This window comes from Prunus mume, linkage group LG6, assembly GCF_029339155.1.
Source record: "Prunus mume cultivar Tortuosa linkage group LG6, ASM2933915v1, whole genome shotgun sequence".
NCBI lineage: Eukaryota > Viridiplantae > Streptophyta > Magnoliopsida > Rosales > Rosaceae > Prunus > Prunus mume.
In genome coordinates this window covers 5,311,032-5,335,075 of record NC_142703.1, presented here as the reverse complement: position 1 = coordinate 5,335,075, position 24,044 = coordinate 5,311,032, and the positions used below count along the sequence as shown (strand labels likewise).

The 24,044-nt window shown below is 37.2% G+C and overlaps 2 protein-coding genes across 2 annotated transcripts; one reads left to right on the top strand and one right to left on the bottom strand.

Annotated features, from left to right (window-relative positions):
- The first annotated feature begins 10,500 nt into the window (after positions 1–10,500).
- On the top strand, positions 10,501–14,912 carry LOC148915914 (PHD finger-containing protein 1-like). Its single transcript, XM_089055506.1, has 6 exons — positions 10,501–10,856; positions 13,184–13,269; positions 13,586–14,047; positions 14,129–14,350; positions 14,453–14,577; positions 14,668–14,912. The coding sequence occupies exons 1-6, from the start codon at positions 10,845–10,847 to the stop codon at positions 14,868–14,870; spliced, it is 1,110 nt and encodes a 369-aa protein (XP_088911632.1). The 5' UTR covers positions 10,501–10,844; the 3' UTR covers positions 14,871–14,912.
- A 3,089-nt stretch (positions 14,913–18,001) lies between these two features.
- Positions 18,002–19,309, bottom strand: LOC103336372 (protein MKS1). Its single transcript, XM_008239406.3, has one exon. The coding sequence runs from the start codon at positions 19,104–19,106 to the stop codon at positions 18,453–18,455; it is 654 nt and encodes a 217-aa protein (XP_008237628.2). The 5' UTR covers positions 19,107–19,309; the 3' UTR covers positions 18,002–18,452.
- Positions 19,310–24,044: the final 4,735 nt, after the last annotated feature.

The window sequence follows — 24,044 nt, the reverse complement described above, 5'->3', positions numbered from 1 at the left end:
GGTCCTTTGTCATGTTAGTAGTAACTGTCTTGATGATTTTTTTAAAGTAAGTTTCACTAAAACACCCAAAATGGAGGTTAAAATTATAAAAAAACCCAACACCCAAAACACTTTATAAACACACCCAAAATCCATCATTATACACACTCAAAACCCATTTATAAACACACCCAAAAAGTTGACTTTGGGGTTGATTTTGGGTGTGTTTCTATGTTTAAATAGTGCTTGGATTTTTTTATAAATACATGTCTAGGATTGGGTTTATTTATAAATTTGTATTTTTTAAAGCCTGTTGAGTGTTTGAGGGAGTGTGATTATGGACTTTTTCGTCAGAAAGATTGCTTTTTGAAGTAGAGTTTGAGTGTGAAGTGGTGGGTGTTCTGGGGACCCTTTTACCTGTTGCATTTTGTTGCATTGGTCTCCTCCTTTTAGTTTTGTGGTCAGAAGAATTTTGCTTTTATTGTGAAAGCGATAGATTTGGTTGTGTAACTTGAGACTGGTTCCTAATAAGTCAATGTCATATGTGCTGTGTGTTTGCTCTGTACCTTATTTAATAGGATCTTTTCTTCTGTTTACTGATTCATCCAATCTTTTTCTTTTTCATGTTCTCACATTATTGTAAACCTTTTTTTTTTTTTTTTTAAAGAACTTTCAGATTGAGAATGGCGATAGCATACTAAACTCACACACACTACAGATCTTTGGGACTCAAACCCAGGGCATTTCTTGGGAACAATTGCTCCAAACCACCACACACTAGTGGGTCTTTTACTGGTAAACTTTTAAGTCTCTATTTTTGTGGTTGCTTCTATGCATCCAATTATTGAGTTGAGTAAATATTGGGTTTGTGGTGTGTGATTGTTTGTTTTGTTATTTTGCGCTACTAATCTACAAATAGGGGAGAAACATGCTAACGTTAGCTATGAGTTGCTGCAGATGACTGTTTGTCAAACGTGTGGTGATGGTGACAGAGGCTATGAAGATGGTTTGATCTACTGTGAAAAGTGCCTGAATTATGCTATTGATCTGTATTGTTTCCATTTTTCTTTTGTTTGTGTGTTCTTTTTTTCTTTTTAATTCAATGAAAAAGAAGTCATTACTGTGATTTATATACCACATTATCCTGAAATAATTGCTCCATTTCCTGGTTATTGAAGTCTGAATTTTGTCCTTAAGAGTTAGTTGTTCGAATGCAAGATGCATGCATAAAGGGGTTTTATCCCAAGTGATCTCTGAACTTTTCCTAAGTTTTTATATGAGTCTTTATAAAGGGGTTTTATCCAAGTGATCTCTGAACTTTTCCTAAGTTTTTATATGTGAGTCTTTACGTCAGTAACGTTTTGGAGAGTGTTTTAAGAATATTTTGAGAGAATGAAACAAGAAAGCAAATTTGCGTTTCGGAAATAAAAATACGTCAGTAGATTAATTAAAGCATCTTCATAAAACAAAAACAATGAAAATGTGTGCAGTAATCAATTTGAAAATAATAATATGTGACTTATTTTCAATTGTATTTTTGCTAATTTCAGTTTTTTTTAATAAAAAAAATCTGCTATTTTTCGAAGACAAAAATTTATAAACAATAAAAAAAATGTATAATTTAACAAATAAAAAATTCTAATGTTTTTTTTAAGACAAACTATCTTATCTCATTTCTTTTTTCTCTTTCTCTTTCTTTCTTCCTTTCCTTCCTTCCCAGGCCCGTGCCCTTCTTTTTTCTCTTTTTCTTTCTCTTTTCCTTTTTTCTTCTTCTATTCCTTCCCAGACTTTCTTTTTCTTTCTTCCTTTTTCTCTGTTTTCTCTTCTCTTCTTCTTCCTCTATATGATTCTTTCTCTTCTTCTTCCTCTCTTATTTTTTATTTTCTTCTTCCTCTCTCTGATTCTTCCTGTTCTTCTTCTCTCTTCATACCCATCCTCTCTCTGTTTTCATTTGTTAATGGTTGGTGGTGGTTCGATTGGGTGGTGATAGTGGTTCAACTGGGTTTGTGGCAGTTATGGTTCGATTGCTTTGGTGGTGATCGTGCTTTGGAGGTGCCGGTGCGGCAAACTAGACGATGGGTCTGGATCGGGGGAGATGGGTTTCCACAGTGGTGCTCCTCAGTTGATTTTTTTTTTTTTTTGGGTCTGGTGCTTGATAAGTAAATCACGATCTCAGAGATTTTAGAAGAAGAAGAATAGCTATGGAGAATTTCAAAGACAAGAATCGATGTTGATTGGAGAAAGAGAGATGGAAAAAATGAATTATAGTATGGACTGAAAATGAAAACGTTGAAAACGAAAACAACATAATTTCGTTTTCAACTTTTGTTCATGAATTGGATTTGTTTTTGGAAAATATTTTTAGGGAAAACAGAAGCGTTCCACCGAACAGGTTTTTGCCAGAAAACAGGAAATGAAAACAGGGCCCGTGAAAACGATACCGAACGCGGCCTAAACTTCTAAATCAATCAAATGGTCTTTTGTTCCACTCGTTAATTTGATCCATGTAGTTACATTCCGTCAAAATATTCATTAAAATTGGTTGCATATTCACTAAAATTGGTCACCTAATAGCACATGATACACTTTAAAGTGTTATTTTCGTCAAAATATAACATGTCCACCAATGAAGAAAAAGGTAAATGTTACTTATTTTGCCCAACAAGGCTATTTGCTCTCCAAATTATGTGGAACTCAAACGTAAAATCCTAAATAGAGAGAAGATGGTCTTGTAGATAAAAAAAATGTGAGTTTTAGAACTAAGATAACTTATATTTTGATGAAATACCTTTTAAGTTGGTAAGTTTTGTCGGAATTTGACTAGAGGGACCAAATTGTTGTGTAGACCAAAAGATGAAGAATCATATGAATTGAGGACTTTAAAAAAGTTCAGGGATCACGTATGATAAAAACCGCGACTGTAATGATGGTGAAAGTTGAAGTTGGATTAGTTCTTGAAATCAAACTTTAAAATATAAGAGCACACAAAATGAACTTTTTCAAATTCTATGAAATCTTAGCTGCATGAATTCTCAATTTTTCACTTTTTAAATGATTTTGCATGGATTGGTGATTAACTGATGGCTCTTTTTCTTTTTTCCTTTTTTAAATTTATATATTTCTATCCAGCTATTGCCTTGATCTGCCAGCAGAAAATATTTTGATGAAGATATGACTTGGCTTTGTGTGGATTGTGAACCAAACAATGTAAAGCTTCTGCAAATGATAAATCGGTGAGATCAACAGAAAATCATCGTAACAAGATGTTGAAGAAGTCGAGGTTTAAAAGGAAGAGTAATATATATGTTGCTGAAAAGGAGCAGATACGTGAAGGTGCTAAGAAGAAGATGAAGACATGTGAAAGTGAAAGGGCTAAAACGAAGGTGCATGGATCACATTCACATGTGAAGAAGGGGGTAAAATGAAGGAGAGCAGATATGTGAAGGTAGCTCTTCTGAACATGAGGTTGAGAGTAGTAATAATTGTGACCATGGTCAGAATGTTGGTAATCCGTGCACAGAGGTTCTGAAAGATCAGTTCAATTCTTTCCACGACGTTGCCAAATCTGTAAAAACGCCTCAAATTACTACTAGTGATGCTTTAGAAATCACATAACACAATTCTTATGTTGCTGCAAAGCCTACTATTGATCCAATCTTGAGGTAAAAATTTATTTCCTTTCCGCCTCCTTCGAATTTATGGTGGGCAGGGTATAAATCGTGAGCTACACTTATAATTATGTATCCTAAGGCATCCAAATTGGGTATCCTAAGAGCATCCACAATGGACTCCCTAAACCACCTCCTTAAACAAATTTTAGGGAGGAATAGTAAAAATGCAACTCCAATCACGCTCCCTATCCATCTCCTAAAATAGGGAGTCCTCTAGAGCTCCTAAATCTGAGGAGAGAGAAAGGACTCCTAGTAGCTCCCTATAATTTAATGCTGCTTTATTTAATGAGTATTTCAAATCTTTATTTAATGCTAACTATATATATTTTTTTTTAATAGAGATGGACCAATCAAAAAAAATTATAGTATTTATGACTCTCCAAATTTGGGAGTATGGTTGGAGTTGAAATTTTTTAGAGAGCTCCTAAAATAGCTTTTTTATATTTTTAGCCAAATTTTAGCTAAGAAATAGAGAGCATCATTGTGGATGCTCTAAGGCATTCACTAATGTAGCATAATGCGAACGGCTATCAGTCCACGTTCAGCTGCATATCATTTATGCTTATAATTATGTATGGTATACTATGCTTTTGGAACAATTGTATCTATGTAAACAGTGTATATTGCAGGTGTAAAATAGAACCTGGTTTTGAGCTTGGTATCCTAGAATCTGAGGTCTATGTTGACCGAGTGAATAATATGTCGGCAGCAAGTATGGTTCTTGGAAAAATCAATGACATGTTGACTGGCCCATTAAAGGAAAGATTTTGGAGACCTGCTTTGGTCATTTGTCTGCACTTAATGAGATACAATTGTTTAGTTCATAATTTCATACATATATGTGTCAAATTTACATAGTTTTTTTTGCTTAGTTTCTTAGCATTCTAAGTCATTTACTTCTGTTTGTGTGTTTTGAAACGACTGATCCAATTTCCACTTTGGAAATCGGGTCGAAACTGTTAAAACTGACACTGGTATTGTGGGTCAAAAATGACCAAAATGATCTGGCGAGGACTCGATTCGTGGCTGCACAGTAGAGGCGCCTCGCTACGAGGATCAAGCCACGCGTAGTTCTTTCCTCATTAGGACACATGCTGGTTTGTTTCTTGTAAACCTCACTCTAGGGCTGACATTTCTGGAGTATCCGGGACTCCATTTTACGATCTGTCAAATACCATACGATCCTGGGAAAGTCTAGATTAACATACTTGGAATTAACTACAATCCAACGGTTCAAACGTATTGAACCCGGAAATCGCATACTAGGCGAGATCCGTTCGGTCTAAGCGATATCCAAATTAAGTTCGCGAAATCCTACGCTCGTGAGGGCTAGGAGGTCATTCTAAAACTGACTGTGATCCCCACCTGGTTGCCCACACGCTGGCGCGTGGTGCCTAAAGCGATAACGCCTCGCCGGAAAAACTCAACATCTCGGCTCAAGACTCCTATCCTAGGTAAAACACCCTATTTGGAACCACTTTTGTTCTTGGACCTACCCCAAAAAGTGGCCGGAAGTGGCTGAAACCGTGATCTCAAAACCGGCCGAATCCTAGGTTCGAAATTAACCCTCTCACGCTAGAAATTCCTCAAATCCTACTCAACCATCAGCTAGATCATGAAAAATAGCTAGAAATTCATACCTCACACGACTGGATTGGTGGCCGGAGGAGGGAGAAACCGCTAGCCAAAGTTCTGTCAAAACGGTCGGAAAACCTGGTTTCGACGTCTTCGACGGCGAACAAGACTGGCGTGATGGCGAGCTAGTAGGTCATTTTGTGACCGGTCTCGTGACTGTGGTGGCGGAGGCGGCGGTGGCTTGGAGAAGCCACCGGCTTGAGAGAAATATCGGGGGCTCAGGGTGCCAGAGAGAGAGAGAAACGAGGGTTTTAAAAAATTTAGTTTTCCAAAATTACCTTTTTGCCCTTGAGTGTATTTTGACCGTATTTTCTTCGTTATAATTCCGATTCGAGTCCACTACGTGTCTACGGACTCGTTTCGTCGCGCTCTACGCAACGGTATAATTGAAATCCCCAATTTCCTTCTTGGTCAAAAAGTCAACCTTTGACCTAATAAAAATTCTAAGGGCATTTTAGTCTTTTCTTCTAATAAATTAATAATTAAATATTAATTTTTGGTTTGGGTTATTACATGTTTTGTAGGTCAATAGAGCAAGAGAGCATAATTCATGCAATTCAAGCATGTTAAGGCCTGATTTAGATGAATGGAAGAAGTGCTTACAGACAAACCCAATTTGGGCTACACTTCCTTGTTAGTTCAATTTCGTAGGTTACATTGCAAGCCTTATTTCAGTAACTTATACAGCTCGGATGAGGAGATATCCTTCATGGAAGTTGTTCCAATGGGTGTCTACCATAACATATCCAAAATTTCGTCCCATTGGATAAATATGGAGTCTGTCACCCATCAAACATGGAACCATGCTTAGGAGGACGTTTATCTGCAGTTGCCAAAACTGAAGATTGAGTTAGCAATTCGTTTCGAACTTGCCTTCTTCATCCGACCTTGAATTGGTCTAAATGACATGTGGTTGGAAATATGACATTATGAACTTCAAAACGGAGGGCTCAAAGTCGTCATTTGATTAAGGGAATCTCAATTCGTGAGCCCATGAAGTTGATGGTCATTTTGACCTAAGCATGATGTGATTTCTTATGGTAGGGAAGTTAGGTGAGCTAATTCAAGTGAAGTTAGGTGAGCTAAGCATGATGTGAGTTCTATCACATTATACACAAAGAGAGGGAGAATTGAGAGTCAAAAAAGGAGAGAAGAAAAAAGGCAGCAGCTGGGAGGCTTTGGGCAAATAAATGTGCTCAATTAATTGGCCTAGGAGATATTATCCTTTTTCATGTGGCACCTTGTGATTGGAAGCCAATTATTTGCTCCCATAAGGTTGTTGGAGAGAGTTTCTGATGTGACTCACCTATTTTAGAATTCCAAAGGTATTAAAGAGACTGTTATGCTCTGTTTGAATGAAGGAATTGCAAATTACACAGAATTCTAAAATGACAGAATTTAGATTTTCGTCATTTCAATTTCTGGAAATTGAAGATTTCAGTGTTTGGATTTATGTATGTCAAATTTTGTAAATGACAGAAATTGAAAATTTCAATGTTTGAATAGCTCATGTAAATTATAAATGACAAAAATTAAATATTTTGATATCTTGGTCTTTCTTCCGCCGACACTGTTATTGGAATGTGAGTTCCATCAAGTGCCCCAGGATAATTCTAAACATGCAATATAAAACTATATAAGTATGCACCAACGCACCGTTTTCTTCTAAAATTCTATATAACTTTTTGAATGCACTTTTGCTAATTCATAATTGATCAATACAATTAACTTATTTTCTGTTTGTACAATATCTGGCCAAGCACTGCCAAGCCAATCCAAGCAAAGGGAAGGAAGTCCCACATCGACAAAACACAAGAAGAGGGGACTCTCCCTCAATTATAAAAGGAGACCTCTCTCCTTCAAGAAAGGGAGAGTCAGACGGGCTATTAGGGCCTCATGGGCTTACCCCTGAGCCTATTTACAAGCTCACGGATCATTGGCCTTCAGCCACTCTTGACTTCGGCCTTGACCTTTAGCCTTCAGCCTTCGACCTTTTAGCCTTGACCTTGGCCCTCGGTCCTCGGCCTTGCCTTCAGCCTATGTGCAATGTATACGGTCTTTATCATAATGAGAACATACTTCTCCGTGGACGTAGCCTATTATTCGGGTGAACCACGTACATTTGTCTTCTGTATGCATGTCTATGTACTTACCGAATGCTCTCACATACAGAGGATCCTTACCTTCATCATCCTCCTCCTCATCTTTAAGTTGGCCTAATTACTACCCGTTTAGTTTTTACCTCCAACAGATTGACGGCATCTGTGGGAAAACGACACGAAGGGCTATGTCGTTCTCCTTCTCGAGTGCCCTCGGCACCTACAACAAAGTGCCTCTCGGCACTCCTACAATCGCCCTCACCTTCGCCTTCGGCACCCTTGCATCATTCGACGCGTGCAATGTCTTCACATCCCTCAATGATTCAGCATATGTCTTGGCACCCTTTGTATCATTCGCGTGCGATGTCTTCACATCCCCAATGATTCGGCATATGCCTTCGGCACCCTTGCATCATTCGGCGCTTGCGATATCTTCACATCCCCAATGATTCGGCATATGTCTTGGCACTCTTTGCATCATTGGCGCGTGCGATGTCTTCACATCCCCAAATGATTCGCATCCGCCTTGGCACCCTTGCATCATTCGGCGCGTCGATGTCTTCACATCCCCAATGATTCGGCACCTTGCATCATTCGGCGTGTGCAATGTCTTCACATCCCCCAATGATTCGACATCGCCTTTGGCACCCTTGCATCCTTCTGCGCACGATGTCTTTACATCCCCCAATGATTCAGATATGCCTTCAGACCCTTTGCATCATTCGGTGCGTGCAATGTCTTCACATCCCCAATGATTCAGCATCGCCTTCGGCACCCTTGCATCATTCAGCACGTATGATGTCTTCACATCCCCTAATGATTGGCATATGCCTTCGGTATTCTCAGATGATTCGGCGCGCTCGATGTCTTTGACATCCCCCAATCATCATTAGGCACTCCAAAATTATGTGAGTATCCATTACTTAATAATTATGCCTTTTCTAAATACTACAGCTACTCATTTGCTAGGCCCAAAGCTTACGACAGTAAGCCTCCTAAGCTTCCCAAGCTTAGGGCAACAACTCCTAAGCCAAAAACATCCTCCTAAGCCAACGGCATGCACCTAAGTCTACAATAGTGCTTCCAAGCTTACGACAGCATCAGCTTCCATACAGCAGTTCCAAACTTATGGCATTAGCTCCCAAGCTTTCGGCATCGCTTTTGAAGCTTACGGCGGCAACTCCTAAGTCACGGCATCAGCTCCCAAGCTTTTGGCATCGCTTCTAAAGCTTATGGCAGCACCAACTTCTAAAGCTTACATTGTAACTCCAGCATCAACTTTATGGCATCAGCTCGCAAACACTTGCTTGCCGAACGGCACCCTATAGGTAACATCTTTATGGCGCATCTTCTCAAGACCACATGCTGAACAGCACCTCATGGAGACATTTCTCTTTTACAGCACCAAAGCTACCTGCCGAACAGCACCTCATGATGAATCTTCTCCCTTGCGGCGCCAAGGCCACATGTCGAACGGCACCTCTGGAGACGCTCTTCACTTACGGCGCCAAAGCCACCTGCTGAACGGCATCTTCTGTGTCAAGGAATACTGAACGGCACCTCCCAAGAGATATCTTTTCATTCCATGCCTATGCCACATGCCGAACGGCACCAATGAAGAATCTTTTAAGCTTCCGGCACCTATGCCAACTGCTGAACGATACCCATTATTGTAGTAACACTTTCAACACCTACGATAGTGCATGCCTCCAGTAGTTGTCATGCGACTCAAGCTCCATGCCCTTCAATAACTGCTACTCAACACTCGGTACCTTTACCTTCGGTGATCGGAAAGTACTAATTGAACAACTCTGCACCGATAATGCATACACGAGAAAGCGAAGAAGGAGCTGAAGCATTGCTTGGCCAGTGCATTTATAACTACAAGTCCCCAATCAAGAAATACCTCCTTAATCGGGAGCTTGGGGAACTCCTGTTTGTACAATATCTGGCCAAGCACTCCCAAGTCAATCCAAGCAAAGGGAAGGGAGTCCCACATCGACAAAACACAAGAAGATGGGACTCTCCCTCAATTATAAAAGGAGACCTCTCTCCTTCAAGAAAAGAAGAGTCAGACGGGCTACTAGGGCCTCATGAGCTTACCCCTAAGCCCATTTACAAGCTCACGGATCATTGGCCTTCACCAACTCTTGATCTTGACCTTGACCTTGACCTTCGACCCTCCCTCGGCCTTCAGCCTTCAGCCTATGTGCAATGTATACGGTCTTTATCATAATAAGAGCATACTTCTCCGTGGACATAGCCCATTATTCGGGTGAACCACGTACATTTGTCTTCTGTATGCATCCATATGTACTTACCGAATGCTCTCACATACAGAGGGTCCTCACCTTCATCATCCTCCTCCTCATCTTTAAGTTGGTCTAATTACTACCCGTTTAGTTTTTACCTCCAACATTTTCCATTGTACATACGGTTCAAATAAGATCGCATTTCTTCATCCCAATCATGTGAAGGCTCTTTAACACAAAAATTATCATAATACCATTGTACTAGCGTAACCATAAAAGAGATCATTGTACAAACAATAATTGTGAAATGAATTTTGGCGCTGTTTTTTTATGCAAGTTTTGGCACAATAGAAAATATGAATTCCCGCATTATGGAAATTGTGAAATGACGCCTATTTTGGTAGAAATTAAACTTGAGAATTTAATGCCTCAATTTTCACGATTTCTTTTGCACGTCATTTAATTAATTCCTCGCTTAAGTTGCCAAATAAGGGAATTGTCAATTTCCTCTCTTAAATTCCTGACTTTTAGCTAAATTCCGAATTATTTTTCCTCATCCAAACGAAAGATTAGAGATGCTCTAAACCGGAATCAACAAACGAAAAGCTTTTGAAAACCAAAACCCCAAAAAACCCGAAGACTGAACTTCTGACTACGTACTCAACGACTCTGCATTTTTGCGCTTGCTTTGTAATGTCATATAGGTAAAGACAAGGCATGACATGTCATGTCTTATCTTTGACAGGGGTCACTGCAGTAGGAGTACTTTTATCGTCCACATCGAAACGACTTCACGTTTGCACTCGACTCAAGGTGAATGAACGACGTACCGTATAATCGTTTGTTTCCCACCCAAAGCGCCACACTTCCTTCACCACGACTACCACTATTTTCAGTTGCTTCACCTTCACATTTCTTGGTTTTAAGATTTTCCCTCTTATTTGTTTTCCCACAAAATATTTATATTTTCAATTTTCTCTCTCGATTTCATCTTCTCACTGACAAAATCCCAGATCTCTGACAAATTTGCAGTGCTTCACTGATTGGGCAGCACTGAAAGACGAACTCTTCGAAACCCTAATGCCCTTGGCTCCTCCGTGCCGTGCCTCTCACATTCTCGCTCCCAATTGACCCCCAGAGTTCTCGTATTGCAGTTTATTTCACAGAAAATTTAAGGGTTGCAACTTTCATGTTGGAACCTTGAGAACATGCAAACTATGGTATGTTTCTTTGCACACTACCCATTTGAATTTTGGCTACATTTTCCAATTTTAATTTCATATTTGGCTTCTGAAAAGTTTCGATTTACTCAATATGTTTGAATGGTTCTTCGCTAAGTTAGTAGAAACTGTGTTGCTGATTTTTTCTTGAAAGCCTGTGAAGTGTTTGAGGGAGTGTGATTGTGGACTTTTAGGTCAGAGATATTGCTTTTATAAGTGAAGTTTTGCTGATTTTTTAGCTGTTGCATTTTGTTGGTTGGTCTCCTCCTTTTAGTTTTGTGGTTATAAGAATTTCTTTTGTATTTATTGTGAAAGCGGTAGATTTGACTCTGTAATTTGAGACTGGTTCCTTCCTTAGTCAATGTCATATGTGGGTTGTGTTTGCTCTGTACCTTACTTTAGTCTTCAAATTACTTAGTTCTTTCCAGCGACTTTTAAGATGGTAAAGTAATTACTGGGAGTATAAAATTTCTCCAGGAAAGTGATTGTACTTGAGTGGCAGAGCCAGAATATGTTATGATGCTTTAGGATTGTCTCTGCTCGGGCATTTCAGTTATACAACGCTATACTAAGCAGCTTTAGATTATATACCTCAGTGATAAATTGCAGCTTTAGATTATATACCTCAGTGATAAATTGCATTTCTATTTTCTGTTGCCATTTTTATTCATGAGTCTCTAATGCTAGAGGGCTAATGCTTTGAAATCTTTTTTTTTTTATATAGATCTAATTAATATATTATTGTTATTTTTGCTGTCTAACCCATCAAATTTCAAAATCTGCAAACCGAAGTTGTTTCTTTTTTTATCTGAGCAAACCTAGTTTTTTTTGCTTAATTATAAACTGCACCTCAACTTGCCTTGTCTTCTTTGGGGTAATTATATATCCATATTCGCAGTAAGCAGCCCTGTTAATTAAGATTAGAGATTATAAATAAAGGCAGCTTTTCCTTTTTGTCTTTCATTGGTTTCATCCTTCCTAACATGATTAAAGATGTAATATCATTGGATCTTCTCCTTTTGTTTATTGATTCATCCAATCTTTTTCCTTTTTCTTGTTCTTACATTACTAAAACTTGTATAGCTTCAATATGTACAAGAATTTCTTGACTTTTAGGCTCATGTATCATTTAATGTCTCCATAAGCATTAGATTTTAATGAAAACCGGATGTGCGTGAAGAATGAAGATGTCAGAGCATAATTGTTAATGTAACCTGTACTTAAATAGTCCTAAATTATCAAATTTGGCTACTCTTGGGAGTTGTATTTTACCCAGTTAGACTGCGTAACATACAAGATATTTATTGGTGTTTGAGGTTCACTTCTTTTTTTTTTTTCAATTATTTATATGGCCATGTTTGATTTGATGGATCCTCTTTTACCAGTCAATACAGGGGAAAATAAAGATAAAGCAAAACCTACTATCTTGTTCCAACGACATTGATTCTTATTAATGCTCATTTATGTTGATGCTATTTCATTCAAATAACTCTGAGATTCCAGCATGCATTATAAATGATTTCATATGTCCACCTTTTTTTTTTGGGTCATTAATTAGGCAGCTCTCATTAGTTTCGGAAAAATATCTGAATTTGTTTTGATTGGTACCTCAAGAAAATGGATTTTATGATTCCACTTTTTTATACCAACTCATTTGGTTGACTGGTTTATCATTGATACTGCTAAATACTGGGGGTGTTTGATCCCCCTCACTCCCCAACCCTAGAGAAAGAAAAAAAATTACGTATGTGTGCATATACGTGCTTATTCGGGCAAGCATGTCGCTGTGGATTCATTGTCTTCAACTGTATTCCAATTCTTCTTCAATTCTCTCAGAACTTGATAGAAATTAGCAATTGACTATCTAGTGTCTGGCCAGTTGAAAAAATGGGTTTATTGGTTTATTTAAATGATCTATCAGTTGTTAGTTATTCGAGGTATAAATCTTCTCTTTTTTTAAAGATTTTAGTCGTTGACTAAACTTGATCATACGCCTGTGGTAGTGTCAGTGACCAGCTTACTGGTTAAAAGTTAAGGGGATTTCGCATAAATCCTTTTTGGCTGACACAAAAGATTGAGGAGGGAGTGGAGCTGATACAAACATGTGCTTTTGGGTAATTGTGGATAACGGTTGAACAAATAAGTTTTCATGATTACTTCCACATCACTTTAAACTTGTAGTCTCTTCTTTTTGGTTGTTTATATGGATCCAGTTATTGAGTTAGTATTGGTTTGTGTTCTGGGATTGTTTGTTTTGTTATTTTATGCTAATTAATAATCTATAAGTAGCGCAGAAAGATGCTAACGTTAACTGTGGGTTGTTGCAGGTGATTGTTTGTCAACAGTGTGGTGACAGAGGCTTTGAAGATGCCTTAATCTACTGTGAACAGTGCCAGAATTATGCTATTCATCTGTATAACTTGTTTCCTTTTTCTTTTGTTTGTCTTTTTTTTTTCCCATGAGAAAGAAGTGACACATTACCGTTATTTATATACCACATTATCCTGAAATAAATGCTTCATTTCCTGGTTATTGAACTTTGGAAAGCACAGATGCATGCATGACTGTAATGATGCTGCAAGTTGACATTGAATTAGTTCTTGAAATCATATTTAAAAGTACAAATTCTATGATATCTTAGCTGCCTGAATCCTCAATTTTAACTTTTTAAAATGATTTTGCATGGATTGGTGATCAACTGATGCCTCTTCTCTTTTATTTCTTTGCAGTTATTGCCTTGATGTGCCTGCAGAAAATATTTTTGATGAAGATATTACTTGGCTTTGTGTGGATTGTGAACCAAAGATTATAAAGCCTTCTACAATTGATAAATCAGTAAGATCAACAAAAAATTGTCATAACAAGAAGTTGAAGAAAAGGAGGAGGAAAAAGAATAGATTGACTTTTCCTAAATCTGTGGCGAAAAAGGCGCAGATATGTGAAGGGGATAAAATGGTTTTACAGATACGTGAAGGTAGCCCTTGTGAACATGAGGCTGAGGGCAGTAATAATTGTGACAGTGGTCAGAATGTTGGTAATCCGTGCAGAGAAGTTCTTGAATATCAGTTCAATTCCTTCCATGACGTTCTCGAGTTTGTAAAAACCTCTCAAATTATTACTAGTGACGCTTTACAAATCATAGAACACAATTCTTATGTTGCCGCACAGCCTATCATTGATCCAATCTGGAGGTAAAAGAAATTTCCTTTCCGCCTCTTTCAAATTTATGGTGGGCAGGGTATAATTCGTGAGCTAGTTTGTCTTATTGACAGGGGAAGTCTAAGCATATTCAACAAAGACTTCAACATTGTTAGTGGACTTGTAGCCCATCTCTCTAGCTTAGCCTGTCCTAAAGTGCGCGAGGAGGCAGAACTGTTGCCGTTGCTGATTTTTCCAGAATTGGTTCGTAGGACTGATGTGTGGCCAAAAGCTTTTGAGAAGTTGGGACCTAGTGACCGGAGCATCGCTCTTTACTTTTTTCCGGACAACGAAAGGTGGTACATTTAACTGTCTTACTTTTGTCCATCTAGTTCTGCTGTTTGGATTTCTTAACATTCGCTGTTTTTCTTAGTTATTATTTTTTTCTTTGGGTGCAGAGATGAGAAAGATTTTGACAGTCTCGTGGCTAGCATGATCCAGGATGATCTCGCTATGAAAGCCATTCTGGACAATGCTGAGCTTTTAGTTTTCACTTCGACTATACTGCCCGAGCAATATCAGAGTGAGTCTTGAAATCGCTATTTGTTTAAAGCTTTTCCAGTTTTTTTTCTCCTTTCAGGTTAATAGCAGTGTTGACTATATTGATTTGCAGGGTTTCAGACAAAGGTTTATTTATGGGGAGTATTTAGGGCAAAGAAATTTCCAGAATTAACAAATGGTAATGCTCCCGGTGGGGAGAAAGACGTTGCATTGCCCTTAACCTTAACCTGTTATGGACAGAGTCCAGTTAGTACGTTGAGCAACAATGTAGATATTAGTTGTGATCCTGAACCACTGAATTCCTATTGTTCTTAATCCATGTGAATTGAATTTTATTTTATTTTATTTTCAATCAAACCCTGTACAGTATGATGTTTAGTGTAGTTTTGTTTTGATAATTGTAGGTTTTTTTACCATTTGATGCTGGGATTTGTCTTTGCGTGGGCAGTTTCAGTTCCGATAAATGAGAATTAATTTCTTTTACCAAAAAAAGAAAAGAAAAAAGAATGTAGTATTTCCAAGATGAATTGGAGGAATTTGGCATGGCACATAGGAGGGGCTTTAGAAATAGTAAAGCCATCAAATCATTTTTTTCTACGACTTTGTGGTTGAGGAACTAATGATACTAATGCAAATGGAAAGATAAGTCAATCCCATGTTTTGGTCCTTTTTCAGCATGTGTATGACTAAATATCTCATTATTATTTCAAATTAGTATGAGAAACGTGCCAAAATTTACTGGTTTCATTTTCATACGCAACTTGGCAACTTGGCGAAGACCTTAACGATCAAGAGTGCTGTGTGATATGTCATAGCACACTGAGCCAAAATAAAAATTTGATGAAAGTTTGCCGACTTTTCAACATTTGTTACTTATCCTAACGTTGCTTCTTGATCATATTCCAGTTAAATTTCTTCCTTTAAGCCTAGGTAAAAACAAAGAGAAATTAATATAAAGAAAGTTTTATGGAATGGTGATACCACGTTATCACGTTGATGTGATATGGTTATCTATAATCTTAAAGAACTCCGTAAAAAGGACTTCTAGTTCAAATTCTTAATATATATGTTACGTATCCTAAGGTTGTTTTTTGATTAAAAAGGAAGAAAGAATATTATAAAGAGATTTTTATGGGACGATCATACCATGATATCATGCTGCTGATATGATATGAGTATCTACTTAAAGAATGAATTTTATCACAAAAAGAGCTTCTAGCTCAAGTGATTAATAGCAGTTACTAATAAACTCGAGATAGTACTTATGCGTTCAAAAACCTCGTTCCTAGGTTAGCTAAGTATGCTCTCTCTTTTTTGGGTTGTATTGATTAAGGTGAGCTTGCCGGATCAAGATTCATGCCGTCCTCTCTTTGTACCACTGAGGTTCTCTAAATTATTATAATTAAGGGCATTTTAATGTACTAGATTCTATTAGTTTCATTATTTCCTGTAAATAAGTACATATCACATTAACAATTAGTAGATTGCTTCTAACCTATCGTGAGACAAATAATTATCCTTTCTTTAATTATAATTATATAACTTACAATTTACACGTATCTTTATTATATCCGTGTATTAGGTTAAGAAAAGCTAATGTGCAACCTAGAATTGTATTGATCCAGCCTGTGGAGGCTGCCAACCTAAATCCAACTTTATCTTTCCAATTACTACTTTTTTAGTCTGTTTGATAGTTTTGTGGACTAATCCTTCCTTAATTAATTGCTGTTAACCACTCCGATTATAGCAAAGCATATGATTTAATGATTATTATATTGAATTTTTTTTGACTTTGAGACACCAAATATGGATATGTCACCTCAAGCACCAGATTTTAACAGCAATAATTAACCCTTGTCTTCTAGAAGGATATATAAGCGGGCAAGTTCCATAGTCAACTAGCAAGCTCCCGATAGGAAAGTTCTTTTATCGCATCGTTCAAGTTAAAAATAAATTATCTGTAAATTAAGGAAAGTCTTACTTTCACACTGATACAATATTGGAGTTGGAGAGAGAGAGTCGTGGACCCGTGGAGTTTACAAATTTGTGCAGGAGTTTGGAAGACTTGGTGTGAGAGTGAATGTTCAACTTATAAGCTCGACTGCCAATTTAACTATTTATGCTTGATCGTGGTAGATTTATGAAAACATATATGAAGATCCCGAACCTCTATATTTAGATATTATATATTTATATATTATGAATGGCCATATGCATAAAATTCTGCATATATTTTAATTTTAAGCACCTTTTTACCACTTATATATTCATTTATTCATTTGGATAACTTGGGCATAGGCGGCTGCATGTATTTTCCATGCATGCAACTTTTGTCTGAAAATCTATATAATGTTTTTTCTGTCTCACCTTAAAATAATAAAAAATGTTAGTTTCGTAATGAATAACTTTAGTTTCTGCAAGCCCGGGAGTAGTATATATATATTATATTATATTAAAGAAGAAAGGAATTGAACAAAAAAGGAAAAACAGCCCAAGGTTTGCTAAGCTTGGTGAGGAAAGTAAAAGTTATCAAGCTGTTGTTTTGTGTTTCAACAATTACTTATTTTCTTTCGTCTGCTGCTAGGACTTTTAACGTTCACATTCATGTATTCTGATGTTTATGTCAATCAATGGTAGTCCACCCCTCCACAAAATCCTGGTTCAATCCTATATTTGTTGAGAGTATATCTGACATTGAATATGGAAGTATAGTGTAATAAGCTTAAAATTTTTACGCTTCTATACTCATTGTCAATTGATTTTCGTATAAGTAGAATTAACTTAGTGTATACGCATAAATGAATTTACGAAAAGAGCTATTGACAGTACACATAGTTCTTTTAATTTCGTAGTTACTTCTTTTTCCAAGATATTCAAATAACTCATATATGTTATGCTATATTTTCCATATAAGTAAAAATCCCATGTCATGCTGTGAACTCATTTATCAAATACTAAGAGAAAAGAGAGTTTTTCATAACTTCATACTATTTCTAGGATGATATGTTTCAACAACTATGCATGTGTGCATTCATATATATATATAGGAAGCTTCAAAATTAGGATGTTTACATTTGAGAGAAAGATAGTATTATATTGAAGAGAGAATGAGTAATTAGTACAAAAATCAGGCTATGTTGTCGGGATTAGAAGAATGTCTCTATATAAATGGACTCGATCGTCAATCCATCTGGGTAGCATTACCTGCTCAACCACAAACGGGAGCGGAAACCTAATTGGTTACATTTATGAAAAATGTGAACATCCTAACTATTCCCCCCAAATTAGATTATTATTGTTGTCATTTTATTTTTATCTAAGAAATTGTGTTTCTCTAGTTTAGATGATAAAATAAATTTCAATTTCATTGATTTTTATATATATGAAAATAATCATTGAATAAGAACCTTAATGTGGATGGTTATGTTCATCTTAGCAGAGAATAGTTTGAAATGCAAGGGATTCGAACAGTAGTATAAATTAGTGCAAAGCACGTATAAAACAAACTGAAAAGAGCAATGAGAAAGGTCAACTACATGTGCTGGAAATTACATGCCAAAGGTACATGACAAAAGATGGCATCGAAAACAAAAGCATGGGTATCATATATATGATATTTGAGAGCCAGCCACTCTCCATCCTACGGCCCACAATATTAAACTAACAATTAATCTAAGAACTTTCCCACCTGCCTCCCCACCAAAACAAATTCAAAATTCCACTTTAGTCCCTTTTGTATTATCTTCTTCACCAATGACTAAAACTCTATTTCTCAGAAGAAAAAAAAAAACCAGGAACCAAAAGCAATCTACATCTTAAGTAATTCCCCTGAAATTCCCATTCTTTCTATGAAGGAAAAGAATCTGAAAATAGAAAAACTGAAGAAGAAAAGAAAAACTATAAATCGGGGAAATTGTTGAATAAGTCTATGGGTGGAGTGCTAGGGGAAAAGAAGTTTGAAGGACTAGGCATGAAGCTACCTTCTATGAAGTTCCTGTTTCCATGGAGCACCGGGCTCAAATCATGGAAGAAGCTATCCGACGGTGGAGAGAAGAAGTTCGAAGGAATCGGATTGAGCGAAGCAGGCCCCGGTGACAAGATCCCCGGAAACAAACCCTTCTGCCTCACACCACCATCATCACCGTCCATCTCCATCCCTTGCGACACATCTTGAGCAGAACTTGTCTTCATCACTTGATCATCAAGAGAATTAGTGTTATTGTTATTGTCATAATTGGGAGGATTATTAGGATTATTTTGCGTAGGTGGGGAAGAAGATGAAGAAGAGTTTAAGCCCGTGAGGCGTTGGACAAGGTCCATGAAGTCACTAGGGTTTGTGTGGATGACCTTCGGGGACACGGTGTAGATTATGACCGGCTGACGTGGCTGCTGGTAGAGATGAGGCTGGTGGGAGGGTGGTTGTGAGGAGGGTTGGGGAACAATTGGAGGCTTCTTGATCTTGTGAGAGTCTTTATGAACCCTGAGAGGTGTAGGACGTGGGCCTTGAAGCTGAAGCTCTCTTCTCGGAGATTTGCCCGCCGAATAATCCATGCCGGTGAAGGCGAAGGCGAAGACGAAGATGGATCGAAAAAGAAGAACAAGGGTTGATCTGTTTTGGGGTTTTGGTGATGAAGTTGTGGGGAGATTAATTTATGTATCATGTTATATTAATATTGGAAACTCAAAGGGCAGGAGGACACAAGAGCTAGATGTGGTGACATGAAATATTTAAAGGAGAGAGAGAGAGAAGAAGAGAGAGAAGGAGAGCAAGTCAATGAAATGAAGGGGGATGAATTAAATAAAATAATCCAACAATAATGAAATTAGTAAAAATTGGCTACTGGCTATGAGGTTAGCTTGTGGAAGTGATATTTTAGTATGACGGGAGGGATACAGAGGCCGGTTTCGTGGTGGGATGGTGTTTGAATTGAAATTGTCGTAATGTGGGACTTGGAAGGGGTCGTTTGTGTGCCTCGTCACTCTGAGAGGTAATGACGTACTATGTACCCTTGTAAAATAAGCTTTATTATACATTTCTTTTTGTTTTTGTTTTTGTTTTTGTTTTGAGAGAGAGAGCGCTTAGGTATTTAATGGTATTAGATCAGTAACACTACGTATACTGTGTTTGTGGTTAAGAACATTAAACTTTCACCTGAAGTTGTTGGTTCGGTCTCCTTTCTTTCATATCAAAAGGAACAAAATTTATTATCATGAGACACATGTGACTTTACATGAAACAATTACTGTGATATATGTGAATCGTGATAAGTTGTGTGAAAGAAAATACATAATTTAGTTTTATATATATATATATATATATAACAAAGCATAAATATTATATCGTGCATTCGTTAAATGATTCAAATCAATAACTTATCAATCGTAATTAATATGTAATTAAAAAGAATAAACATGCTAGTCATATTATATTCATATACCTTTTTGTGTACCACCTTTTTAATAGAGGTGGATCTCTTTGTATTGGTAGGCTCCACCTCCATTTAAAAAGAAAAAAAATACACAAATGTAATATGCGTAACATTACGCTAAAAAGAATCATTTTGCGGTGTGTCTCATAAGACTGCCGCCCCAAATTTTAAGGATGTTGTGAGAAATTGTGGATTGCGGGGAGCGAGTGTGACTCAAGTAGTTGCAAGTGCTCATGTATAAAGCACACACTTCTAGTATGTGTGGCCCCAAACATATTGATCCTATATTTGTCTTGCATTAGGAGAAGACACTTTGTGTATCACATTGTAATTCATCTTAGAGCATTTTCACCCAGCAACCTAGTCGAGGTAAAAGGCTCTCTAGGCCTCAAAAATCATTTTCAATGCAGCAATCCAGCCCAAGCAGATGGTGGGCTCCACCAAGCCTGGGCAGGCCCAAAGGCAAGAATAGCCTGAACTGTTGCTCTAGGGCAATGACATCATCAATGTAAATTTTATTTTAAAAAATCCAAAAAATTTAGATTTATTTTTATACATATGTATCAATTTTTATTATTATTAATCTCATACATATAAATAAAATTAATCCATATGAATAGTAATTGTCTTTAGGTTGCCATTAGCAATGGGTGGAAAAACAAAATAAAAAAAGGCAGGGGCAATCACTATTCATGTGAATAGTATTTTCCCTTACTTGCCCTTACCCTTTGTCATGGCATCATGGGTGGAAGTGCACTTATGTTTGTTCATTTTTTTCATGTTATGTTTTAGTGCGATGTTTAATTACTTAAAAACGGATTTTGAAATTAATCTGATTTCAGACTTTCCAGCATTTACGGCTAACACATTAAGGATTAAAACAAAAGGTGAGTTTTATCTTAAAATCTATAATTCGTAGTTGAAAAATAAGAAATTAGATTGATTTGAGAGGAGTATCCATACCAATTCATTCTCTCCTCTGTTTTTAACTTTTCGGATTTATAATTTTTTTTTTCCATTTGAAGTAAATATGTCATTATTGTTGATTTAAGTGTGTTTTGGAGTTTCTAATACTCATCCTAATAACTTCTTTGGGGCCCCCTCCATACACCGGTTCAAGGTCAACACAAATGGAGCTGCATGTAGAAAGTTTTCTAGGTCTGGTCGGATTTGGAGGCTTCTTCCAAAATAGCTAAATTGTAAAGGGTATAATTGTATTAGATGGACTTGTGTGTGTTCTTGGTTCTTGGGTCACTCAGTTGCGTTAAACTTGATTCCAACCTTGCCCTCATTCATATCCATTTCTTCATGTTGTATTTGCTCCACCATAATTATATTTGCTTTGCACAAACAAACCTTCGAAGAAGCATCTAGAGAAAGGGGAAAAACAGTAACAGTTGAGTTCATCTTCTCGAGCATCAATCAATTGACTTAGTAAACAAAACAAGTCCAGCATCACTAATAAATTTGAGTCATGCGGCGTGAGGAGACTCCAGACGACGATTTAATTTTAACCCAATGAGAAAGGTAGTCGGCTTAATTAAGTCTCACCAAAACTCGGTAAGAAAAATTCAATGGTGACCTTTGTTTGTTGGTACTTGCTTGGTCAACCCAGTGGGGTGAGAGTGACCGGACCGCGACTGAGGCAAACTGCCATCAAGATTGGTGGAAGTGAAGTTGGTGAACTATGCAAATGTTTTTAATTTGTTTTGACCTGTGAAAAACAATAGATTTACTATTTTGTTTTGTCAATGTGAAAAACATTTGATTGATGGAGAGAAAAATTACATAGGAAAGCCCAATAACGTAAGTATGAAGAAAAGATCGGACTGGGCCTCCAAAATTAATAACCTAATTGGGTCCACAGACAAAATATTACAAAACCCAACCCAAACATGAAATGGAACAAAAACCGAAACGTCACCCAGACCAGCTCCGGTCCAATCTCAATCCGCCTGGTCCGATACAAAACCAAGGAGTCGAACCGCCTCCCGATCTCGAGAAAAAACTCTGTTTTTGTCACTCAACATTGTCTTGCCACATGGTTGGAACATCCTACATGAATTTTTATCCTAGTTGTTATAGCAGAGACATTTCAAGTCATAGTGAATGTACTTGAATTGAAACTTAAAATTCATGGGACTGATCGTAATACAGAAACATAACTTTTCATTCAACAACCGTTTTTTATGAGATTTTAACTTATGAACTCGTCCAACAAAATAGAGGCTAAAACAATTAAACCAAACAGTGATCGGCAAAAGTACCGTCTGTTAAAGAAGCTGTAAGAATTATATTGGTTTAACATGTTGGAGAGATTACGTTGTCCATGAAATTGAAAAGAGGAAAATGAGTAATGGGCCTCATTTCAATTCAAATTGTCCTTGGTTAGTGGGATGACCACTTCTTGTTGTTGACCCTATGATGAGTGACCTTTCATTGCTGAAGCATGCGCTCTTAAAGGTTAATGAAAATGGAAGGTCTTCAAATTCACTGATGAGTTGTTTCTGTTGTCTAAGCACAACCCGTTGGGAACTCAAACAAAAGAAAAGTGTACCTAACCTACCTTTTAATTTTGATGAACCGCCCAAAGAATTTTCAGTGACAGGATTGTGTTTGCTTTTCCTACCACAATCAACCGTTGTTTGTATTCAACATATTTCAATGTCTATTTCTTCAAAACCCCCAAAAAAAATTAGCCCTGGTGCTGTGCAGTACCCTCAAGTTGAGGGAGTTGATTGCCATATTATACTGTTCATGTAATCTCTAGATATTTCGCGAAGCTTTAGAATAAGATTTGGATCAAAGTTTTGCTATCATGAGAGAAATTATTGTATGTGACGGTAACATAAAGAAGTTGTAATTGGTCCCCGAGACTTGATTGTCCACGTTCTTCAAGCAACTACTGTCGGCCCCGAGACAGCAAATTTAAAAGGTACGCACGTACTGAAAGGAACAAAACACTAGAACTCAGCAAAATCTGATCATATACAGCAACAAGACCACCGCATTTATATAGAATCGGTTTCCGTTTTCTTCACTCACACCAACTAGTGCATGGCTCTGTCGTCGTCCTTTGGCAGTCAATGTGCCCTGTCCTTTGGGGCACCGCCCAATCCTTTGCAACCATCAAATTCTAAAGCTACGATTGGCCACAGACACTCACAGAAGTCACAGTGGTGTGCAACTTCCATTATATGAGGTTGTTGACATTCGTTTGTAGATATATAAACAGGACAAAATCTAATGTAACTGCTGCTTGAATTATTGGCAGCTGAATTAAAATGACAGATGTATGGCTCCAAGTCAAGACAGAGGAGGAGTCGAAATTAATTCCAAAAGGTCTCATGCCATGCCTAAAACGTGTAGTTAAGAATTGAGTGACTAGCTGGCTTGAACTTTTGATTATAGATAGTTATATATCATCGGAATGAGAAGATATACAAATACCTGTATTTATAAAAAGAGATGTAAAACAAAGACAGGTAAACATAAATCAAGAGAGAGAATGAGGGAAAGAACAAGGGGATCTAATTAAGAAAGGAAATCAATGGAGGAAAGGTACGTCATCAATATCGGATTCTCTAGAGGCCGAGAGAGAGACAAACACATAGGTGTAGCCCTACCCTACACCTGCAAACAAACAAAGAAGTGGATGTACGGAATAAGAGTCGAACTTAAAACCACTTGCAAAGAATGCTCTGATACCATATTAGACAATCATTAGTCTCAAAAATTTACGATGTGTCAAAGAATGTGCTAACAATGTATATCAAGTGTACATTCCTAACACTTTTCAAGTAGAATATAATAATAAACAAAAAATTCTATTACATATTACATATTACATAGGATACCATGCGAGCTTATACCTCTAGGATCTCTGAGTATTTACCTTACATTTAAGGATGTAGTTCGAATCTCCACTCCTATATTGGCCATTCATCCAAAAAAAAAAAAGTATGGAATAGACGATCACACTATGTTGCTTCACATCATCACATGCAATATACGGACGCATTAATTAGAAACCCTGTAGACTGATTTGGCACTGTCACTC

Bases quoted from the DNA above. Each gene is read 5' to 3' on its own strand.
- LOC103336372 (XM_008239406.3), bottom strand. From the start codon at position 19,106: ATGGATTATTCGGCGGGCAAATCTCCGAGAAGAGAGCTTCAGCTTCAA.
- LOC148915914 (XM_089055506.1), top strand. The intron at 14,351-14,452 runs GTGGTACATTTA...CTTTGGGTGCAG, and splicing joins TTTTTTCCGGACAACGAAAG to AGATGAGAAAGATTTTGACA. The intron at 14,578-14,667 runs GTGAGTCTTGAA...ATTGATTTGCAG, and splicing joins ACTGCCCGAGCAATATCAGA to GGTTTCAGACAAAGGTTTAT.